Source organism: Mastigoproctus giganteus, chromosome 10 (assembly GCF_048544385.1).
Source record: "Mastigoproctus giganteus isolate SK-2022 chromosome 10, ASM4854438v1, whole genome shotgun sequence".
NCBI classification, from domain to species: domain Eukaryota; kingdom Metazoa; phylum Arthropoda; class Arachnida; order Uropygi; family Thelyphonidae; genus Mastigoproctus; species Mastigoproctus giganteus.
Window position 1 is genome coordinate 89,618,793 of NC_143584.1, and position 24,132 is coordinate 89,642,924.

The 24,132-nt window shown below is 36.0% G+C and overlaps 1 protein-coding gene across 2 annotated transcripts in view; it reads left to right on the forward strand.

Annotated features, from left to right (window-relative positions):
• LOC150079142 (polyamine-transporting ATPase 13A3-like) overlaps positions 1-21,764 on the forward strand; it is a 750,840-nt gene extending 729,076 nt beyond the window's left edge. The window contains exons 27-28 of one of the 2 annotated variants that reach the window (XR_016547547.1): positions 16,223-16,309; positions 21,038-21,075. Coding sequence is in view for 1 of the 2 variants with exons in the window: in XM_090383358.1 (XP_090239484.1) it covers positions 16,223-16,309; positions 21,038-21,538 (588 nt within the window). In the remaining variant the exon portion in view is untranslated. Of the gene's footprint in view, positions 1-16,222; positions 16,310-21,037 lie in introns of both variants that reach the window. The other variant, XM_090383358.1, reaches the window with a different exon arrangement.
• Positions 21,765-24,132: the final 2,368 nt, after the last annotated feature.

A 24,132-nucleotide genomic window follows, 5' to 3' on the forward strand; every position in this document is an offset into this window, starting at 1 on the left:
TATGTTAGTGAATAAAATGTAAGAATAAGGTCTCTGGTTGGTACTAATTTCCCCATCCCTATGTATGGAAATTCTTTTAACAGCTGTGACTTTAGTTCAGAGCAGATTTCCTCCTCAGTTATCTCATGGAGGTCCCACTTGAGATGATACCTCTCGAATTTAGTGTTGTGTGGTGTCATGGTAATCAGTATACCTCTGCCTGTCATTTTTGTTTTCAATTAAGAGATCCCTAGAACAAAGCCTCAACTGATTTCAGGGAACCTGCTAATCCCTCTAAACCCATCTGTATTAAAACGAGTGCCATTTTCCCATTAGGTTTCTCAGTTTTTGAATGCATAATTAAGAACCTTGGAAGGGAACCTGACAGTACTTTGTTTGGAGGCTTTTGCTGCATTGGCATTGTCTGTTTTATAGGTTGATTTTCTGATATGGACCACATTGGGGTTCCTGAAGGAATAACATTATCAGACGCATTCTTAGTGTGTTTTTATATTTGTTCAGTGCCTGGGCTCCACGCCCACCGTGGAGCCCAAATGAGATGCCTACCATCTGGCAAACAATAAATGCACTTGGGAGTGGATTGCCAGAGCTACCCAGACACCATACCTGCACTAATGCCATGTCCCTACCCTCAGACCATGAGGATAGGGACATGGCATTGACCCTAGGCAAACCCACTTGCTGATAGATCCTGGGCGAGCTATCCCAGGATTATCTTTCTTATCGAAGCAGGGATCACAGTAGTGTGTTGAAGCTCGGCCCCTTCAACCACCAGGATCCCCCTTTCTGCATTTCCACGGGTTGCAGTGCACAGTAAACATGCCAGATTCCTGTGATGTTAGCCTGGAACCATGTACAAGTGCCCACATGGAGGGGCATCATGCTTATGGATTGTGAGATTAAGTAGTTTTTTTTTTTTTTTTTAATTAGTTATTAAAGAAGCAGCAGTGCAAAGCATTCTAAATTGACTTTATCAGTTTGAAGCAGGAGTTTTAGTAGCATACAAACAGAAAAGTGCTCATACTAGCCGTCCATAAATAAACATAAATTAACAACAAATAAGCTAGTAATGAAATACAGTACATGCAAAATGCATGTCATGCTCACTCATTTTGCAGTATTTCAAAGTTGTAAAAGTACTACATATACATAATTTTTAAATCTTGCATTTTTGTTTCCCTGGTTGCATACTGAACAATCGGTAGTTGTTGGCCACAATGATTTTCCTTAGAGATGAAGAAAAATGCTAGAACAAGATTTCAAAGGTGTTAAAGTTATATCCATACCACAAATGCAAACAGATGCAAATACTCCAAGTTGATTGATAATGAAAAACAGTTTTATCCATGCATGTTTATAGATGATTGAAGTGGTAATTTCAATAAAGATAGTTTTTTACTAATGGAGTGTCACTTCATTTCAAATTTTTGATGGAATAAAAATCTGTATGCAAAATTGCAAGGGTTATTTATTGTCAGAATGGAATGGAATCATGAACAAAACTAAATTTGGAAATGGTAAAATATGCTATCACATTTCTAATAAAACAATGAACCATCTGCTGATTTCTCTGTCATGGTACTTCCTCTGTGAGTTATTAAATAACAGCAGACAATAAATTTTATGCTTTTGATTTTTTCCCTCCTAAAAAATTGTATATCTTATGGATTTTGATGAGCTCAATCCAAATTCAGTCATATTGCAGGTTACACTTATTGGGATTTTAATGAAATTTTAACTTAATTTTAATTAAAATTTTAATGAAATTTTAACTATGCAATAAATGGCATAGAAATTTTTTTTGTTCACTCTTTTGTAACCATCAGGTGCACTTGATCAATGTCCAGTAAAATCTGTCAGTACACTGGGCTTCTGTGTACTGACAGACTTTACTAGACATTGATCTGCTTCATTAGTGATGAACACATTCACTGTGTTCATGACTAATGTGTCGAAATGATATCTACCCAGATATCATTTCAACAATCTGGAGAACTTTAGAAATAATAAAACAAAGATTCTCAAAATCATTACTTTCAACTTTTGGCAGAATCCCCATCAGGGTCACCCACATGCTACTCTGAATATATATCCAAAGGAATCAGAATGAGATTGGAGGAATATGACCAAAGAGGAAATATTAGAGCAGTTAAAAGAGCAGAAAGTCATACAAGCAAAGAGAATGCTGGGAAGAAAGGATGGTGAAATTGTTCCCACAAACCATACTTAACTTCAGTATGCAAAATCTCCTGAATACTGTTAATGCAAGTTACCTCAACTACCACATGTCATTTATTCCAAATCCTAGGGTGCTCCAAGTGCCAAAAGATTGGCCACTCACAAGCCACCTGTCAAGGTGTTTCAGTATGCACTAAATGCCAAAAGATGATACACAGATTCTAGATGTCCAAATTGTAAAGGGGATTAATTGTGATATATTCTGTTCATTTTTAGTTCTGTGCTATGAGTCCCAAGTAATAACCCTATAAGGACTCAAGCGTTTAGGGCATAAGCCTCAAGCTATGAAGGAGTCTAGACTATGTATAAATATAGTGCAAATGCATCAGAAATACATAGCTATATCTGAATAAATCAGAATATTGGTAAAACGGCATCGTTTTAAGTTATATCTCATATTGTGAATACCTTCACAACGAGTTGCCATGATATTGCACTACTTCGAATAAGTAACGCTTCACCTAAGGAGAAGACTAATGTTACTTATTCTCAGATGGATACCACCACCCAGACGGCACCGTTTCAGAGCTATTTGGCCCTTCTTCGGTGGGTGGGTAGGTACCCGAGTGATGCAACGATGGCAAAACAGTTATGAAGTATAACTCCACAATATGAGAGATGCCTGATGGTGTATCATGTATTTAGACTCAAGCGTTTAGGGCATAGGCCTCAAGCTATGAAGGAGTCTAGACTATGTATAAATATAGTGCAAATGCATCAGAAATACATAGCTATATCTGAATAAATCAGAATATTGGTAAAACGGCATCGTTTTAAGTTATATCTCATATTGTGAATACCTTCACAACGAGTTGCCGTGATATTGCACTACTTCGAATAAGTAACTCTTCACCTAAGGAGAAGACTAATGTTACTTATTCTCAGATGGATACCACCACCCAGACGGCACCGTTTCAGAGCTATTTGGCCCTTCTTCGGTGGGTGGGTAGGTACCCGAGTGATGCAACGATGGCAAAACAGTTATGAAGTATAACTCCACAATATGAGAGATGCCTGATGGTGTATCATGTATTTAGACTCAAGCGTTTAGGGCATAGGCCTCAAGCTATGAAGGAGTCTAGACTATGTATAAATATAGTGCAAATGCATCAGAAATACATAGCTATATCTGAATAAATCAGAATATTGGTAAAACGGCATCGTTTTAAGTTATATCTCATATTATACACCATCAGGCATCTCTCATATTGTGGAGTTATACTTCATAACTGTTTTGCCATCGTTGCATCACTCGGGTACCTACCCACCCACCGAAGAAGGGCCAAATAGCTCTGAAACGGTGCCGTCTGGGTGGTGGTATCCACCTGAGAATAAGTAACATTAGTCTTCTCCTTAGGTGAAGCGTTACTTATTCAAAGTAGTGCAATATCATGGCAACTCGTTGTGAAGGTATTCACAATATGAGATATAACTTAAAACGATGCCGTTTTACCAATATTCTGATTTATTCAGATATAGCTATGTATTTCTGATGCATTTGCACTATATTTATACATAGTCTAACCCTATAAGGATATTTGCTTTTAGTAATAAATATACTAAGATTAAAAAACAAATATTTCTTAGTATATTTATTACTAACATTATTAATCCAACTAACCTTCTCAACTAGATGGCAGTAATCACAGTGTATGATGTAGGATTTATCAAAGATGTAAATCAGGGGTAAAGGGATGGGTTTTTGCTTTTGCAAAAGTGACTACAGTGGTCTCAGTTTTTAAATTCTATACAATGGGACCAACCAGTAAAGTTACCAACAGCAAATTCTAAATGGGAAGCATTCAAGTAAAATACTGTTCAAGGTTAGGACTAAATGGATGTCAGATGAACTAATGAGACTTGTGACAAAGAAAAAAATGCATGGGACAAATATAAATTATCAGGAGACACAGATGCCTATGGTAGATATAAGATAGTCTGTAATCAAGTGACAAAGGAGGTTAGGCAAGTAAAGGCAGATTATGAGAAATCTTTGGCAAAGGATGCAAAGAAAAACAGTAAAGACTTCTTTACTAATATAAAGTCGTCTCTACATTAGTAAAGACGTTCCACTGTAAAGAAATATAAATTATCAGGAGACACAGATCCTATGGTAGATAAAGTGGCTGACAAAAAAACTGCATCACTTGTGAATTTTGCAAATAATGTTTTGCACTGCATTGTGGGTTGCAGAAATGTTCAAAATGCATTTGTTAGATGGGATATATATCTCTGTGGATGAATAAAAAGACTCCACCTGATATACCTAATTGCCATAAATATCTTCCCAAAGGGTAAAATGTGTAATTAATGGAAACATGAGAAATCATGCAAATGGCAATCATGACAACCAGGCATACATTTTATTGCATTTACGTGTACAAACGGAAATGACAAATTAACGTAATAGTATTATGTACTGTAAATCAGCAAAATAAGTCCTCAATATTTTGTTTTTCCTCCTCGAGCCGCAATTGCAGCCTTGAAATGATCTGGCATAGAGTTAATCAACTTCTGGATATACGGTTGCCCAATTTTGTGGTACCATACTCTTACAATGCTCTCCTGCAGCTCAGTCTTACTTATTGGCTTCTTCTGAGCAATTTTAGACAACATTATGGACCAACAATTTTCGGTAGGGTTCAAATCTGACTGTTGCTTGCCAGGTCAGTCCAACACTGTAATGCCAGCTTTTCTGAGGTATAACTGCACGTTAAGGGAGAAAAAATAAGGGAAACATTGGTGTAAGTATATTTTAGGCTTTGTGAGACAAGAAGACAAACTCATCAGTAAATATAAATAGCATAAAACTTACCAGTTTTGCTATGTGGCAAGTGTGTCCTGTTGAAAAATCCAGTTTTGGACATCTGTGTGGTGATCCCTAATAATGGGTTTCAGGCACTCCTCCAAGATAGTAGTGTATGTTTCTGCATTCGCCATTCCGTTAATAAACTTAACGGAATGGTTAAGTTTATCAACACCAGAGGCCATCTCAAAGTCCAGTTTTAGATCAGAAGCACTAGCATGGCGATTATGAAGGCATAGCTGCAAATATTGATCTTGGGAAGGCATAGCCACTCTCTTATGGCCTGATCCAGGTCTTCTAGTCACATCACCAGTTTCACGCTTTAATTTCAACACTCAGGATACTGTTGAATTGTGGCAGCCTATTTTATCAGTGATAGCAGCAAGCCCTTCCTGGGACAGAGCAACAGCTACTTTTTTTCTTGGTGTCAACTGAACATATGGAGCCATTGTTACACCTCTGCAAAACAGGATACTAATGAGCGTGTATAACCTTCCAATGCCGTATTTATAGAAAGGCTGATGCAATAGAAGAGTTATCTGATGCAATACCTTTCTTTGTGACAAACGAAATGACTGTAATCAAACAATATCTTATACATTTCACCACAAATGTTACTTTTTTTTAAGGTGATGCATTTTTTTTTTTTTTTTTTTTTTCTGTCCACCACTATAAGATAGTCTGTAATCAAGTGACAAAGGAGGTCAGGCAAGCAAAAGCAGATTATGAGAAATCTTTGGCAAAGGATGCAAAGAAAAACAGTGAAGACTTCTTTACTAATGCATTCAGAAGGAAGGGGATGAATCAAATTGGTCCACTTGATTTTGATGGTTCGATTGTTGAGGATTCTGCTGACAAACTGATTGATTATTTTGCATCTGCATTCACACATGAGGAATTGAGGGAAGTGGAGGCCAGAAGCTTATCAGACTATAACAGGGAGTTAATTTTGTAATAACTGAGAGCAGAGTGGAGGATAAATTGCTGAAGTTAAACATAAGGAAGGCATCTGGGGCAGATGAGATCTATCCAGTTATATTAAAGGAGGCAGCAAAGGAAGTAAGCAGGCCCTTAGCCATAATTATGAGGGCATTCTTGGACTCAGGGGAGGTCCCATGAACTGGAAATGTGCAAATGTATCCCCAATTCACAAAGGGGGATCGAAAGGTGACAAGAGTAATTACAGACCAGTTAGTTAAACTTCTTTTCCGGAAAAAAATAATGGAGTCGCTGGTTAAAGAAGCACTGCAGTATCATCTAGACAAGGCTGCAGTTATAGTTCAGACACAGCATGGGTTTGTTAAGGGGAAGTCTTGTCTGACAAATTTGATTGGTCAATAAACTGAGTAGACAGTAATTATTATTATTATGAGCTATATGGCGCAAGGAAGCCAGAGGCTTGCTGCACCAGCGGGAAAAAAAAAAAAAAATTCCCAAGTTACCCTGAGAAAGAGAGAGATAGTCAAAGGTAGAAGGGAATCACCAAGAAAAAGAAGAATAATGATGATATCCAGCTCAGCCCTGGGTGTGCCAAGCCCATCATGGGATATCTACCTAGTAACGGGTAAACCCACCTATCACCCACATAAGGGCAGTCACACAGAGATGCATTGAGTCCACAATATCACAAAAGCATTCCACAAGTATTTCCATTCAGGCTTGCTGCACCAATGTCCATAATTCCATCACATTCCTGAGTGGAGGATCTAAAGCTCAAAGTGACATTTCTACGGCATCCCAAAGATGCTTGATATGGTTCATGTTCAGTGAACAGTGAGGCCATTCCATGGTGGTAAAATTTGCGGAATGCTCTCTGAACTGTGTTCTTGTCACCACAACTCTGTGGGGAAGCATATTGTCTTGCTGGAAGAGTCCATTGCCCTCTGGGTGCATGATGACCATGAAGGGATGCAGATGGTCTGCAAGGATGGACATGTAACTTGGACCATTCAGAGATGCGTTTAGACATACCAGAGGTCCCAATGTATGCCAGTTGAACACACCCCAGATCATTACCAACCTTCCACCTACCTGAACAGTTCCTTGTTGACATGACGGTTGCATAGCTTCGTGTGGTTTCCACCAGGCAGGCATACTCCCATCCACTCAAAATAACTGGAAACAGGACTCATTGGACCAGGAGACCCATCTCCAATCATCCAAGGTCTGGTGCTGATGTTCTTTCGCCCATTTGAGGCTTAGAGTCCTGTGTCATGATATTAACGACCCACCAGCAGTGGGACTCTGGTGGGTCGTCAGCTCCCATAACCTATTGCTGCTAATGATTGCCTGATAGTTTTTTGGGTAATAGGAAAGAAGAAAACTATGAAATGTTGGTGTCTAATTTATTCAAGTGCTACAAAAAGATGTGCTGTCGAATGTCGTTGAAAATGCATTTTCTTTATTCCCATCTCGAATTTTTCCCCGAAAATCTGGGAAATGTGAGTGATGAACAAGGGGAGCCTTTTCATCAAGGTACTTCCATGATGGAAAAGCAGTACCAAGGTTGCTGTGATCCTGTAATGATGGGAGATTACTGCTGGTTCCTTGTGAGGGAAAATAAGCAGGAATACGAGAGAAAATCCCTTAGTAGCAATCATTTCTAAGAACAATTTACAGGTATGCTGCTGATTATATATAATTGATATACACTGAGTGATCACTGAATTATGACCACCCTTATGAAAAGTGAATGCAACACCGGTTGACCACGTGAGGTATGAGAAGATGCAGTTAGTCGACCTACGTAGCATGGATAAGGTGTCAGTGGTTCAGTAGGTAGTAAAATTCCGAGCATGATGGGTAAAAGGATTTATCGGACTTTGATAAAGAACAGATTGTGGGAGCTCGACAAGCTGGTGCCTCGATTTCCCAAACGGCTGAACTGGTGGGGTATTCGAGAGCTGCTGTAGTTAAAGTGTACCAGGACTGGCGTCAACATGGTCAAACAACGACCTGACGTCAAAACTGCAAAGATCAGTGAAAGGTTTGAAGTTAGAGGTGAGCACCAAGTCTGACAACTTGTACAGGCACAGCATTGTTCAAGAATTGACTACCTAATACAACGTAGGCCAACCTAGAACAATATCTAACATGACCATGCATCGCAAGCTTGCACATACGGGCTATACCAGCAGACGGCCCCTACAACATCCTCTCCTAACCAAGGTTCATCTGCATAAAAGAGTCGCCTGGTGCAAAAATCATGCACATTGTTGAGTTGGAAGACCGGAAGAAGGTGTGCTGGTCGGATGAGTCACGTTATTTACTCCACACCATACATGGCCGTGTACGGATTTGGCATCAACAACATGAGGCTCTTGATCCATCATGCATGGTATCAAAAGGGCAGGCCAGTGGAGGTGGTTGTATGGTATGGGGAATGTTTCACTGGCAGGAACTTGGACCCCTGGTGCATGTGGAACAACGTATCACTGGTCTCTGCTATTGTCAACTGCTTGCTGACTGTGTACACTCTGCTATGTTACACTTTTTCCTGAATGGCAATGGTGTCTTCCAAGCCAATGCACCAAGCCATCAGGCACTTGTTGTGCAGGAATGGTTTGAGGAACACAGTTTTGACTTCCAGCATATCGATTGGCCTCCGAACTCCCCTGATATCAATCCCATAGAGCACTTGTGGGACACTATGGAAAGGCATATCAGGCTTCTGGATACACCAATCACCTCCATACCTGCATTGCTGGCCGCATTACACACAGCTTGGTTGGCCATACCTCCCGAACACTTCCGACATCTTGTTGAATCAATGCCACATCGGATAGCTGCTGTACTGAAGGCAAAAGGAGGATCTACGAAGTATTAGGTAGGTGGTCATAATTCAGTGTATAACTATTTCGCTATGATTTATCATATTTTTTCCGAAGTTAAATAAGGTATAGAGAATATATAATATTTTTTTACACTTGTATTATAAACATGAATTATATGTATATATCCCTTTATTTAGAGGGGAACAGGTATTCTGTGTGTTATCAGACACTCAGCCTAAAACACTGATGGATCCAATATCTATCTATTACAGAAGATCTAGGAGAAGTCCGGTTGGCCTGCCTCCCTAAAATCCACTCATGCACACCTTCTCGATGGTGAGCCCTGTTACGTCACTTAGGTGGCAACGAACGTGTAGAGTGGTTCTCTTCAAGACGCCTGGTCAGCGTGAAGAGGAAAAGACCAAACCCTCCAGCAATGAGAGCACAACAATACAAATGGCCCTCAGTCCCCAGCAGCTTTCACTCTCCCTCTTACGGCAGCGAGAGGATCAGAGTGGAAGCAGAGGGTGCTAAGAATCTCTGGGTACGACCAGGCTGCCATGCACGGAAATTGAACTTGGCCTGTTATAACGTACGATCACTCATCGGTGAAGACAGGATATTAGAGCTGGAAAAGGAATTAGAAAATGTGAATTGGAATATCATCGGTTTGGCTGAAACAAGAAGAAGAAATGAATCACTTATAAGTTTATCAAGTGGAAATCTGCTGTACACCAATGGAAACAGTGAAAGGAGTGAAGGTGGAGTTGGGTTTCTGGTCCATAAAGATTTTAAAAACAACATTTTGGAATTCAAAAGTACATCACCAAGGGTGTCAAGACTAATACTCAAGGTTTCTAAGAGGTACAAGCTAAAGATTATAATGATTTATGCACCAACATCGAGCCATGATGATGAAGAGGTTGAAGAAATGTACACTGAAATTGAGAGTCTTCTAGATGAGCAGAAAACCCACTACACTATTATTATGGGGGACTTCAATGCTAAGGTTGGAAAAAGGCAAAACAGCGCAGAAAGAGGAACTATAGGAAATTTTGGAATTGGTGAAAGAAATAAAAGAGGTGAAAGACTTGTGGAATTTGCAGAATCTCAAGGAATGTCAGTAATGAACACTTTTTTCAAGAAAAGGGTGAACAGAAAGTGGACATGGAAGAGTCCAAATGGATTAACAACTAATGAAATCGACTTCATCCTCACTAACAGAAGATATATTGTGAATGATGTTACCGTCCTGAATAAGGTAAATGTTGGAAGTGATCACAGAATGGTAAGATGTACACTTGATATAGATGTAGGAAAGGAAAGGAAAAAACTGACTCGAGTAAATAATGCAAAGGTCTTTGAAATAACAGAGGAGGAGAAAAAGCAGTATGTACTGGAACTTAAGAACAAGTTTGAGCTTCTGCAGACTGCTCAGGACCAAGATATCGACGAGGAATATTACAACTTTCTGAAAGTGATAAAGCCCAAGAAACCTATAGGGAAACAGAAATCCAAAGAAGAAAAAATTAGTCAAGAAACACTTGTCATGATGAACCAAAGACGACAAATGAAGAGCAAGAAAAACACTGACAGGGAGAAAATTGAGTATACTGAGTTATGCAAAGCCATTAGAAAGAGACTCAGAGAGGACATAAGAGGATTTAACACAAGAAAAGTAGAACAAGCATTAAGGGAAAACAAAGGATTTAAATCAGCAGCCATGAGCAGTAATACAGAAAGACAAATGATACTGAAACTGAAGAATAGCGATGGTGTACTTATAAACAGCAGAGAAGGCATAATTCAAATAGCAGAAGACTACTATAGAGAATTATACAAGGAGCAAGGGAATGATACCAGCAGTGGGGAAGATGGATTGCAAAGTAGCAACACATACGACATACCCGATATTCTTCCTGATGAGGTAGAACATGCATTGAAGAAAATGAAGAATCGGAAAGCCCCGGGGGAAGATGAAGTTACTGTAGAGTTGTTAAAATTGGGAGGAAGAGACATAACACAAAAACTGGCAAGGCTCTTCACAAAGTGCATTAGAAAAGGTGTGATGCCTAAGCAGTGGAATAATGCAATCATAGTTTTGCTGCATAAGAAAGGAGATAAATCAGAAATTGGAAATTATAGACCAATTAGCTTGTTATCCCATATCTACAAGTTGTTCACAAGGGTCATTACTAACAGATTAGAAAGAATACTTGATGAGAATCAACCGAAAGAGCAAGCTGGCTTTAGGACAGGATTCTCAACTATGGACCACCTTCACGTAATATCACAGCTAATGGAGAAAGCAAATGAATATAAAACACCATTATGCTTGGCATTTGTGGATTATGAAAAGGCATTTGACTCCATACAGCATAAGGCAATGTTTCGGGCACTGGAAAGACAAGGCATAGATACTCCATATATTATGATTTTGAAGAAAATATATGAGAGTGCTACATCCTTTATTAGACTAGACAAAGACAGTAGCAAATTTAAAATCGAGAAAGGAGTTCGACAAGGAGACACAATATCTCCGAAGCTGTTTACTGCTGCCCTTGAGGAAGCTTTCAGAAGATTAGACTGGTCGCAGAAAGGAGTCAATGTGAACGGAGAGTACCTAAACCATTTACGATTTGCAGATGACATTGTGGTCATAAGCCACGATCCCAAAGAATTAGAGGAAAATCTTAATCAGTTATGCACAGCTAGTAAGGATTTTGGACTAAAGATGAATATGGCTAAAACAAAAGTAATGATGAACAAGTATGCCACGGAAAGGGAAATAATGATTGAAGGAGCAGTAATTGAAAAGGTGGAGTCATATACTTATCTGGGACAAGTTATCAGCTGTAATAATGATAAATGGCTGGAAGTCAAGAGAAGAATAAATTTTGGATGGATAGCATTCAGGAAATATAGTCACATACTGAAGAGCAATATCCCAGTTTGTCTGAAACGTAAAATAATGAATTAATGTATACTCCCCACCATGACTTATGGAAGTGAAACTTGGGCACTCACCAAAAGAATGGAAGAGAAGCTAAGAACTACACAGCGAAGAATGGAACGAATTATATTGGGAATCAGACTGTTAGATAAGAAGAGAAACACATGGATTAGGCAGCAAACTCAAGTAAAGGACATTCTTATCAAAACTAAAGAACTAAAATGGTCTTGGGCAGGACACATAGCTCGAAGACATGATGACAGATGGACTAAGAAAATAACAGAATGGTACCCAAGAGGAGCTAGAAGAAAACCTGGAAGACAAAGGCGGAGATGGATAGATGAAATTCATGAGTTTTTGAGTAGTAAATGGATGGCCAGTGCTCAAAACAGAAGGAACTGGAAAGTTGCTGGAGAGGCCTTCATCCTGCAGTGGATTGAAAATGGCTGATGATGATGATGATGATGATCCCTTTATTTTAACATTAAATGTTGGTACATCTTTTGATGTAGACGTGACTTTTTATGGTGATTTGTGGAATCAGCACGTTTATTTCCTCCAGAATCACATATTTTTATTGCATAGTTATGATAAAAAATATTTTTTGTTGGCTAATGTAATTATTAGTTTTAATGTGGTCCAAGGTTATCAAAGTTAAATACATGTAACTCTGCGGTGTATATACTGCACTCCTGTGGAATCTTCTCAGAAACTGCGCTGTCTGGGAAGACGGTAGCGGATCCTACAGATTACTCGGATTTCGGGCAGGAAATCAGAGTAAGTGGATCGATGGGTAGCATAAAGTTGTAGGTAAACAGATGGTGAGGTGCTTGTCTTTCCCCCAATATTAAGGGAGAAATTGCATGGTGGAAAGTAGGCATGCCATTTTATGTAGCTATCATCTCCCTTCTGTTTTTTAGCAAATTTCAGTGGGCAGTATCCATTATGGGATCTCTCCAAATGGATAAACAGAAAATTATTAGATAAGCACAATCTTACTTTGCTAAATACAAGTTCTCCCATTTATATTCACTTCTCTATAGTATCAATTCAAAAATCAATCTGTACTCTCACTATTCCAAGCATTGAGTGGTCAGTACAGGTACAAAATCTGAACTCTGGGAACATAGGGACCTGTAGATACTGGTTTTTGGACACTAAATATAACCAATCATGAAATATCAAAATTCAAGCACAGATGAAGGGAGAACACATTGGCAACATGGCCACCTACATTTTGATAACTTTTCTACATTACTAACTTACTGTTATTAACTAACATAATAATTAATAATTATTCTTTTTAATTATTATGTTAGTAAAATCTTTATGGTTCTCTGAAGTGAGAGAGGATATTCTCCCTGGGCTGTATTTTGTATTGCAGTGAAAATAAATCCACAAAACAAAATTTGCTCGATAGCCAGATTTTTGCTGGTGTTTATTGTAGTATTGCTCATTACTCTTGCTTTTTAATTACGCATTGTATAGCTGTTTTATTTACCAATTTAATCAGTAAATTAAATTATTAAAGGTACCTGAACACAGCTATGGAGAATTTATTCCTGATTTTTTCACTGACGTTCAAGAGTGCAGCCAGCTGATGATAACAGTACAGGATAATGTACATGCATTATTCAGAAAAGCAGAGAAACTAACTTTACTAATATCCAAACTTTCAGGATAAATCATTTGATTGCAGCATTACATGAAAAGATTGTGATTTAGAACTCTGCCTTCTAAATAAAAGATCAGTAATATGAAATTTAAATATTGTTTTAATGTATTTTCCTCTCTTTAGTGAGGTTTTTTTTTGCATTGATTGTAAGATCACTGAGGGTGTTACTCTACTATTTGAGCTTCTCCACAGCTACCAAAGTATTCTGTTTCGATCATGCAGATCAAAAGGCCTTTGCTTTTATTCCTACATCCAGAAGTATTATCATCAGCTTTAGTAAAAAAAAAAAATCATATGGTGCTTTGTTTGTTTTTTCCCCCCTCTTTTGTTATTTTATTTATTTAATGGAATTTTACTGGAGTGGTTCAGTAATATTCAGTAACTTCATTGTGCCAACTTTTTCATTTATTAATTTGACCAATGATTCAAGGGATAATAAAAAACTAATATCCAGATTAAAAAGAAATAAACGTAAGGAATAGCAACTATCTCACTAGAGAACATTTGAACTGTTTTACACTTTTAGTGATGACAGCATTTATTTGGGCTCAATTGTGCAATTTACATCCATACATTACCCAAGGACTACAGCCAGCCCAGGCAGTAAATAGCCTTGTGTAGTTTTGTCATCAAGGTAACTGTATGCTCTATTGATCCACTTAAATATTAAAACCCATAGTAAAGGTGTATGGTTTTAGAAATGAATTACATAAATTATGAATGTGAGGGTTAGCAGCTTTCTATCATAAGTTAGCAAGACTATATAGTGTTTACTTACAGTAGTTGAAACCTTGGTGATTACCAAAAAAAAAAGCATACAGAGCTGCCAATAGAGTTTTTGGAAGCTTTAAATTAAATATTATTTAGCTTTAATGTAATTGAATTTGACAATTCATCAATGCAATTGCACAATTTGGAGAATTAATTTTTGCACCAAAGTAAAATGATTGTTTCCAGGGGGAGAGAGAAAAATCCTAAAAATATTCAGATTTTGGGTGTTCTGCCATTATTAGAAAATCCTCTTAACAGTGACCATTATCGAATAATCTATAAAATATAAAAAGCTGCTAAATTATAACCAGTAACTTGAACAAATTGGGAATACTCAAACACAGACATTAAAAACAATTCTTATTTCATATGATGATCAAGTTGTTAAACACCAATCCATTAATAACATTACTAAACACATTACCAAAATATTAGCTGCAGCACAAGCCTCTGTCAATCATTGGTGGAACAGTGCTCGTGATATGAAAAATATGAAAGAATAATGCCTGGAATTTATTTTGAAAATATCCTATTACTATATATTTCATTGAAAATATACTAACAGAAGTCAGTATATTTTCAACCTTTTACCTGAATTATTTTTGTGTTAGAATAATATTGTCATATAAAACATTTAATTAAGTTCGTGTCAGGCATAGCCTCTTACTATACTTAGTTGTGAGCAGAATGAGCGCTGCTCCAGTGGAGAAGTATATTGCTTTTTATTTAAAGTACATGCAACCCAGGCCATACCCAGATTCAACTCTGATTGGAATCTCATCAGCGGGCAGGTAGGCGTTGTGAAGGCTTGAGAAACCAGTGACTATATATATATATATATACACATAATATGTGAAATGCGAGATGGTGCAGTAAGGTAGATATAATTTAGTCAAAAGTTTAGAATAAACAAATCTTTTGTTATTGGACTACTATAGAGGATATTTCAAAAGTATGTGCAAAAAATTCTGGAACATAATTCTAGGATCCAAAATAAGAGTAAAAAAAAAAAAAGTCAGATTCCGAATTTTAAAAATGGCTGTGGATTCGAGTCTTATTTATTTTTATGTCTACATAATGTGATTATGTTTCTCCAAGAATGTTTTGCACTTACTTTTGAAACACCTTGTGTATACTTGATACTGTACCTATTTGCATGGAATTTTTCCACACACTGTTACATATTGTGAACCAGCTCACACATTTATGTTTATTTTCAATACGAGGTAATAAAAATTTTCCCTCTGTAATTAAAATAAGAAAAGTGGCAAACATGATCAAAAGTGAAGTTTTATTTTTGAATAGAAAAAAAATGGACATTTTTTAGGAAGGGTGGATATGAATCTAAACATGCAAAAAGATTAAATCTATGGTTCTGGTTAACTCCATATGCTAAGGGATAAAAGTAGGTGGAAATCACTGTAACTGGAACAGAGATAATGTGAAGAAACCCCTTTTGTATTAAATATGATTATTTTTTACTCTGTGACTAATGTTATGTTTAAAGAAGAAATTATTTCTATTTAAACATAATATTAGTCACAGAGTAAAAGATAATCATATTTAAACTATCATTTAAAATCATATTAAGTTATAAATTAGGATATAAGACAGAATATAACATAAATATAGGATGTAAGGATATATAATGTAATTAAGATAATAGTATAATATAATTATAATTGATAATATAGGTAATATAATTAAGGATAGGATATATCCTATATTTATATTATATAAGATTTAACCACAGAAAACTATAGAATGCCAAATTGAAGTTTAATATTGATAACTATAGTGCATTTCCTGACTGTCCTTGTGTACCAAAATTATTTTAATATGGAAATCTATGGAAATTTTTTTTACACAAAAATATTTGTAAATACATTGTCTATTCTATTGGCAATGATCTCTAATGGACTATACTGCTATACTATAACTCAGTGCTAGTAATAAAAAAAAAAAAAAAAATACATTATAGTATTATTACTACTCTATATTTTCAGTTGGAGGTGAAGGACACTACATGGGAGTTTCGTGTAGCAATGGTTATCATTGCTGTTGCCCATTTTATAATTGCCTTGTTCACTGAGGTATGACTTTCTGTTATGTATTTATTATAAGCAGCATTAGCTAACTAATTTAACTTACTCTTAAACATACATTATATAAAATGTGTACTAAGTATATATGAAGACTGTTCAATAAAAAATGATCATAATTTTTCATGAACCAACTTATTGCTATTTCTTACTGAGCTGTGGAATTTAAGACCATAGCAACTGCACAGTTGAATTATACACACGGTGTGATGTTGGCAATTGGTCAAGTTTATGTATGTCTAGTTTTGCCTACATAACAATTGACCTGACACATGAGGAAAAATATGCTGCTCTCAAATTTTGTTTCCATCTCAAGAAAACGTCAGCAGACATAGAAAATGTTAAAAGAGGCTTATGGTGAATCTACACTTCCATATAGCACAGCTCATGAGTGGTTTAGAGTGCTTAAAGATGAACATGATTCAATCACAAAAATCGGTGGTTCTGGAGCTCCAACCATTGCTGTACCACAGAAGCCATAAACACTTCTTTAATTGTGAGAGAAGATCTGTCGTATGACAATAAAGCAATTGGCAGAGGATGTTGAGAATGGCAGTAAGAAGCACACACTATATTCTCGATGACTATTTTGCCTATGACACATGTTGTGCATGCTGTGTTCCAAGACTACTCGCACCTGAGCAAAAGCAAGTTTGTGTGCCAGTAGCTGCAATATATTGGTACCAAAGATGGTGAGGATAGTTTACCACATCATACAACTGTTATGGGACCTTACTACAGAACTGTACTGCACACTTTGTGGGATTACATTCATTGCAAATGACCACAACTGCACACATGTGTGTGGATACTGCATCATGACAATGCAAGACCTCACATTGCTCATACTGTTATCGAGCATTAATGTCAAATGTGTTCCTCATCTGCCTTGCAACTCTGACCTTGCTATTTTTTTTTCCAAAGTTAAAGACAGAGCTGCAAGGAAAATGTTGCTATTCATCAGAAGTTGTAAAGATATCAGAGGCAATTATGAAACGCATGTCAAAAAATGGCATCCACCATATTTTTGAAGAATGGCAGAAATGGAGTAAGTGCGTTTCATCAAATGGGGATTACCTTGAAAATGACCATCAAAATATGGATGATTAATAAAGGCATATCATGAAAAAAAAATTATGATCACGCTTTATTGAACAGCCATCACATATGTATATATATTGGTCTGAATTTTGTTGAAATTGTATGCGTAGTTTATATGTTCAAGTTTTCCATTCATATGTTCAGGAACTGAAAACTTAAAGTGTTGTCCACAGACATTTTGCTAATAACTTCATTCAGTCTCACTGTGAGAACATCAAGGGGAGCTAACAGTATATATCTTATGAAAAACAAAATATCATGTCACCTGTACAAAGCATGATTGAAAAATTTCTGAACTGATTGAAAGATGACACTGCTATAGTTAATATAAAATCATCTGCTAAGTTATGGTAGAATGGGGCTACTGACTCAATTGTCAATTTATTTCAACATGCCATTGGATATATCACTCAAAAGTGACATACTCGGGTAAAATGATGCTTGGCTCTGCAATGTTTTTCAAAAAATATCTGAAAAATCATAAAACTGTGCGTAAGTGCAAATTCTGTTTAAAACCAGGCAAAACTACTACAGAAACCTACAGCATGTTAAAATTTGCTTTTGAAGAGGAAACAGTGAGTATTTAGGTGCTTTCATTGTTTCCATGGGAAAATACATTCCCAGTTTGGAATTGGACAAAGTTTTCCCACTTACAGTTTTGAAACAGAAATGTTCACAATTAGCAACTTTCTATATGCATTCATTTTATTTTCACCTTAACAAAGTTTCATGTAATGAATTTCCACTCTTACATAGTTGATAAATCCTTGAATATTCTCATTTTACATATCTTTATAGTAGAAATAATAATTGTATGTAGTTGTCATTTTTTTTTTTTTTTTTGGAAGAAAGGTCACATGATTTTTAAGAATCCATAGACAAAAAAGAAAATACTACCCATTGTCCAACTCATAAAAAGTGGTTGCATCGATAATGTTCATTTGGCTGCCTCACTGGCAGCAAAAATGAAATGTCCAGATGCCCCTCAGGTGTCTGGACACAGTTACTTCCAAGAATTCACTATCACAACAGCCCTTATGGATATATAGCTATCTAATTTATTTTAAAAAAATATGAAACATCAACTTTGGTTTCAAAACCTTGTTTAAATAAAATTGTGGCATGATCTACAGGCTTAAGAGCAAGATTTGGAAATCTAATTTAAAGATGTAGATCTGCTGGAAAGGATGCAGAGCAACAGGATTAATTGGGGACACAAATGGTACATCTTTAATGCTTTCTCAGGTGACACACAGGTATTCATGGATTTGAATTCAAAAAGGATGGGTACAGAATAGATGTGCAAGATTTGCATCAACCACATTCTAATAACCATCCATAAGTTAGTAGAAGGTTATTACAAATGAAGTTGGCAAAATGGTTGTTTTTTTGGCTGATGTTGTAATAAGTTTGCTCCCTGCCACTATTTTGTTGATACTTATCATACAGAGTGAAATAAATTAGAGTTTCTCATATTAAAGAAGTTGATGTTGTTTTTGCATAGCAGGGTTACTTTAATTTAAATGTAATTCACTATCATCGATAATGCTCTATAAGCTTGCTTTCTTGCTCAACTATGGATAGGATTTTTAGTCAGATTATATAGAGGAGGAAAAGAGATAACAGATCCTTGGGGAACACCAACATTAGTTAAGAAGTCAGAAAACCACCATCACTTACAATGAGCAGTCAGTGGTGGAACTGGCTACCTAATTGCAAAAAATAGAAGTTAATTTAGAAGATCTTTATGCCAAACATGATTAAAAACATTAGAAATTCAAGGGCAACTGCTTGAGTTTTATTGAACCTATCAAGTTTGTCAATAGAAAGGTTCAGTGGCTTATAATACCTGCATCAAAGGTGAGTAATACAAGCCAAGATATCACAAGTGGATTGACACTGACAGGACCTACATTGGATAGAAATTGTTGATATTTGCTGTTTTTAACTATATGAACAAATTTCAACTGGATACGAGCAAATTCCATGATCGTATTATGTTTCATGAGGTCATTAGTTATCATCTTGAAAGATTTCTGAGGCTTTTGCCTTGGCATTCTTTGAATGCAAATAAATAGAACAAATATGAGTAGCAGGGTGAAACATTTGGATAATTGAGATTTTGTCAGGTAAATTTGTAACAAATTTCAACTGGATACGAGCAAATTCCATGATCGTATTATGTTTCATGAGGTCATTAGTTATCATCTTGAAAGATTTCTGAGGCTTTTGCCTTGGCATTCTTTGAATGCAAATAAATAGAACAAATATGAGTAGCAGGGTGAAACATTTGGATAATTGAGATTTTGTCAGGTAACAAAATTGGACTTAGCAGATTCTAGGTGGAAATGGAATCATTCAGATTGGAACTAAAAGCATATATATTAGTAAAATGAATCGGTGTATGGCAAGTTTAGATCTTTTCACAGATACGTTTGTTCCGTTAGTTGACTATTCATGATGCATTTATGTAAATATGAGGTAAACGTAGTGGAGGGGAGGCATTTCTGAATCGGTGAAATTTTTAGACGATACACGGACAGTATATCCAGTTCCTTGACACAATGTCACCTTAGCAGTGCTAGGGGATACTCCAGCCTCTAGTAGTATTATTAAAATATTTTTATTTCCAGATGGACCTATCCTTCCTCCTGATTATTCCCAAACATTCAGAAGAGTAGTAGTATCCTTTACTTTACTGGCTCCTTATGCAACTTTTCTGTTGACAATAATTTGAAATTTACATGCTCTATTTATATGCAGTAATCTCAGCCACATCTACCAAAGTTTTTGGCACTGCCAGGGAGGTTTGGGAATATCTCTAGTAACAAAGTATATATGTGTTGATTTATGAATGTGAAGTATCCCTCCCCCCTCACCCACACTCAGGTTATAAATTGGGAAGAGCAGTATCTGTGCTGCTTATCTTGTAATTAGCTTAGTAATTATATTTCACCGTCTTTTCATGCTGGATGGACAAAACCTGAGTTTGAATCCCATCTCAATATGAAGAATTTCTACAGACTTTTTTTCATCCTAAGTTTAGTTTCAGACAATGATGGATGCTTCTCTCAGAAATTGGTTTTTCATTCTACAAAACACAGAATACATACACTCTGGACTGACACCTCCTTGCTTGACTTCCCTGGTCACAAACTAAAAACATTTCAACACTTTGCAGAGACTGAGGATTAGAACAGTACCATCTGTACTGGCAATGAAAAATTACATTACACACTTATTAACATCAATCCATCAGAAACACTGCTTTGAAATTAACATAAGCCAAGAGCAATGAGGTAAAATTTGTAGCTGTGAACTACTTTACAAATAAATTTTTTATATCTAGTAGGAATTCTGAACATTAAATAAGGTTAGCTCTTATGCTAGCAGTTCTGCTTTACCACCATTACAAATGGTTATTGGGCATTTTCTGCAGGTTCTTTATGGACAATTTAGATATAAAGGAGTAGTTACCACTCCCTGATCATATTTGTGTTGGGGCTGAATTAGGGATGCATTAAATTTATTTATTATTTTTTTTTTATTTAAAAAAGAATATTTGATTCTTATTATCAGCATAACAATATAATGATCACTTTTTTGTTTCTTTTCTAGACCTTTTTGGTAGGTTACATCCTTTTTCACAAGTGCCAGGGAAAATTGTGCGCTAGGGATAAAATTAGTCAATTTCATCTTATTCAGGAGGAGACTTGTGGCTCCCCTTCATGGCTGCCAGTTAGTGAGTCTCCCACTGAAATCACCCTCATCCATTCAGCAACTGTTACCAGTGCCTTTAGTGGAAGCAACTTAACAACCCCCACTAGTGATGTTGCACCTTCTGATATTGATACAGTTGACTCTGGTAAAAGGGGTGAAGGTGATGGATCTTTCCAAGTATCAGAAACAGAAGATACTTCTTTGCCAACAACGCCATTATATGTTAACTCGGATTTTCAGGGTACATCCTCCAGTGAGGCCTGTCTTTCAAAGGCAGCTCATCAGAAGCTACTGAGCCTTAATGGATGTTGTGTTGAGCATAGTAGTTCAGAAAAACTGCAAAGCCATCTTCCTTCAGAAACTTCTGCCATTGATACAACTATTTCTACTCATTTGTAAGTGTTCGGGGATATAACGTTTTGATGAAAATAGGATGATGAGAGACTACTTTCATTCACTTTTGTATGTATTGTTTGCAATAAAAAGCTCTCAGAAACTGTAGCATGCTAAGCTCTCTTTGACCAAGAGCTAATGCAGAGAGTAGGTCCATTATATACAAACATGTATATTGCAGTTTTATGAATGAGATAATGTATATAGTGACAATGACTTTTAAAATTACCAAAAGTAATTTAAACTTACTTCTGTATTGTAATTGTTTATATTTGCATATTTATTTGTTACAATAGAAATTCTCAATCTTTGAACAATGTATGAAATTTAAGAATTTCTATAAATTTTTTTTTTTTTTTTTGTAATTTATTAGTTTAATTTAAAAAAAAAATTAAATATTTCATTCTCTATTCCCAGTTATCATTGTGGTGGATGGTAATTTTTTGTGTAAACCCACAATATGGCATCTTGTTTAAAAATTTAAATTCATTTCATTTTAATACTAATTCCAGTGTGCGCAACACACAGAGAAATTATGTTTAGATCTAGAAGTTTAAGTATTTATACTGCAAGTAATCATACAATTGTAAATAAAATGGTCTCCATTAGAGAAAATATTTTTTAAATTCCATTTTGTTTCATATATTTTCACTAAATTTTTGACTTAATACCTTCAGGTTTTTATTATGTACTGCATTGTTTTTTAATCAGAATTCACCTGAGCACATCATTTTAATAACTTTCTCAACTTTGTACATGAATATCGTGTGAGGAGCACATTTGCCTCCATACCTTTCCAATTTATACATTTCTAACAAAAAGTTGAAATGATGCATGTATCAATAAACTTAAGTTGAAACTGAGACAAGAAAAATAAATGAAGTATGCTGTTTATGCTCTCTGTTTTTTTTTTTTTTTTTTTTTTTTTGAAGTGTTCTCTATTCCCAGTTATCATTGTTACTTGATGTTGATGGAAAGATATAAATGTTAGTAGAATATGAATTTAATATACTCAATAGAAACATTGAGTTATATCAAACTTTATTATAAGAATAATAGAAGACTGACATTTTAAGCAAAATGCTGTTTTATCTCCACAACCTTTGGAACAAATGTAGTTAACAAATAATTAGTTAATTATTTTCACACATTGATAAAGCCTGAATAATTAAATAACCACAGCTGCCAATTCTCCAATGGAGAAGCTGTTTTTTGGATTCTATTTGACTCCCCTTCTCTTTCTCATCACCGTATTAGTTAGTACATAGAGTTTCTCCTTTTTTTTTTTTTTGTAAAAATACCATTGGCTAAGGTAAAGAAAGCCAACATGAGAACCAATGCACATTTCGGGAAACTTACTGGACAAACTCTTTTCCTGCTACTACAGTTTCTCCTTACATTCTCGGTAAACAGATGATGTGTGTTAGCAGTAGTGGCAGTTGATAATGATGTATTCATTAGTTTTTTTCTCATTATTAAGAGCAGATTATTGGAATTCATGAGTGGGCTGAAATTCACTTATGGGTACACCCAGACTGCCTCAGTCTTAGGGTACTTATCCCCCCACCCTTTCCCACTGTTTTAAAATAGGAAAACTACTTCTACAGACAGTGCATGTTATCTGTAGTGGCAGTAGAAGTTGTTTTCCTATTTTAAAATAGTGGGAAGGGAAGGATAAACACCCTAAGACTGAGGCAGTCTGGAGGGTGTACCTATAAGTAAATTTCATCCACAAAGGCATTACACTCATGAACTCCAATAATCTGCTTTTAATAATGAGAAAAAAACTAATCGATGCATTAGTAGAGGCATATGATGCAAGAAAGCAAGCCTATGCAGCATCAGCCAAAAAAAAAAAAAAAAAAAAAAAACACCACTCCCATTTCACCCCTCTGTTCATTCGAAATACCTGTCCAGCTGAGCCTTAAATTTATTTAGGCTATCCACTTCCACAACAAGGAATGGAAGTCTGTTCCACCAACCAACTACCCGCTGGCTAAAGGCAAATTTCTACACATCTATCCTACATCTGTCTTTCCTCAATTTGAATTTATGCCCTCTCAGGTGATTATTCTGAGCACATTGTAACTGCGGTAGCAGGGAAATAGTTTGCCCAGTAAGTATGCCATGGTTCTCATGTTGGCTTTCTTTACCTTTGCCACACCATTTTCCTGTCTTTTTCTTTTTGCAAAAAATAGTAAAACTACATTAAAATCAATTTTTAAAAAAAATTATGCATATTTTCTTAATTTCATTCATGAATACAGCTGTGATAAACCTGAGGACAGTGTCATAATTGTTTAGTTAGTCATTTAAAAAAAAAAAAAAAAAACACCTTTATTCTGCACATTTCATAGCTAATGTAATATATACACCCAGAGGACGATACCCTCTCTCAAATTAAAGCAATAAAAATTAATAAAAGAACTTAACTTATTGAAAACCAAATATTAAAGTTTTATTTTCAAAGAAAATAAATTATATTTTCAACTACTAGCTAACATTGCCGACTGGCTCCAGAAATACATCCCCTCCAAATAAATTAGTAAAGACTGTCTCCCTCAAACTACAAAAACCACTAGACAAGTACAGAGACAATA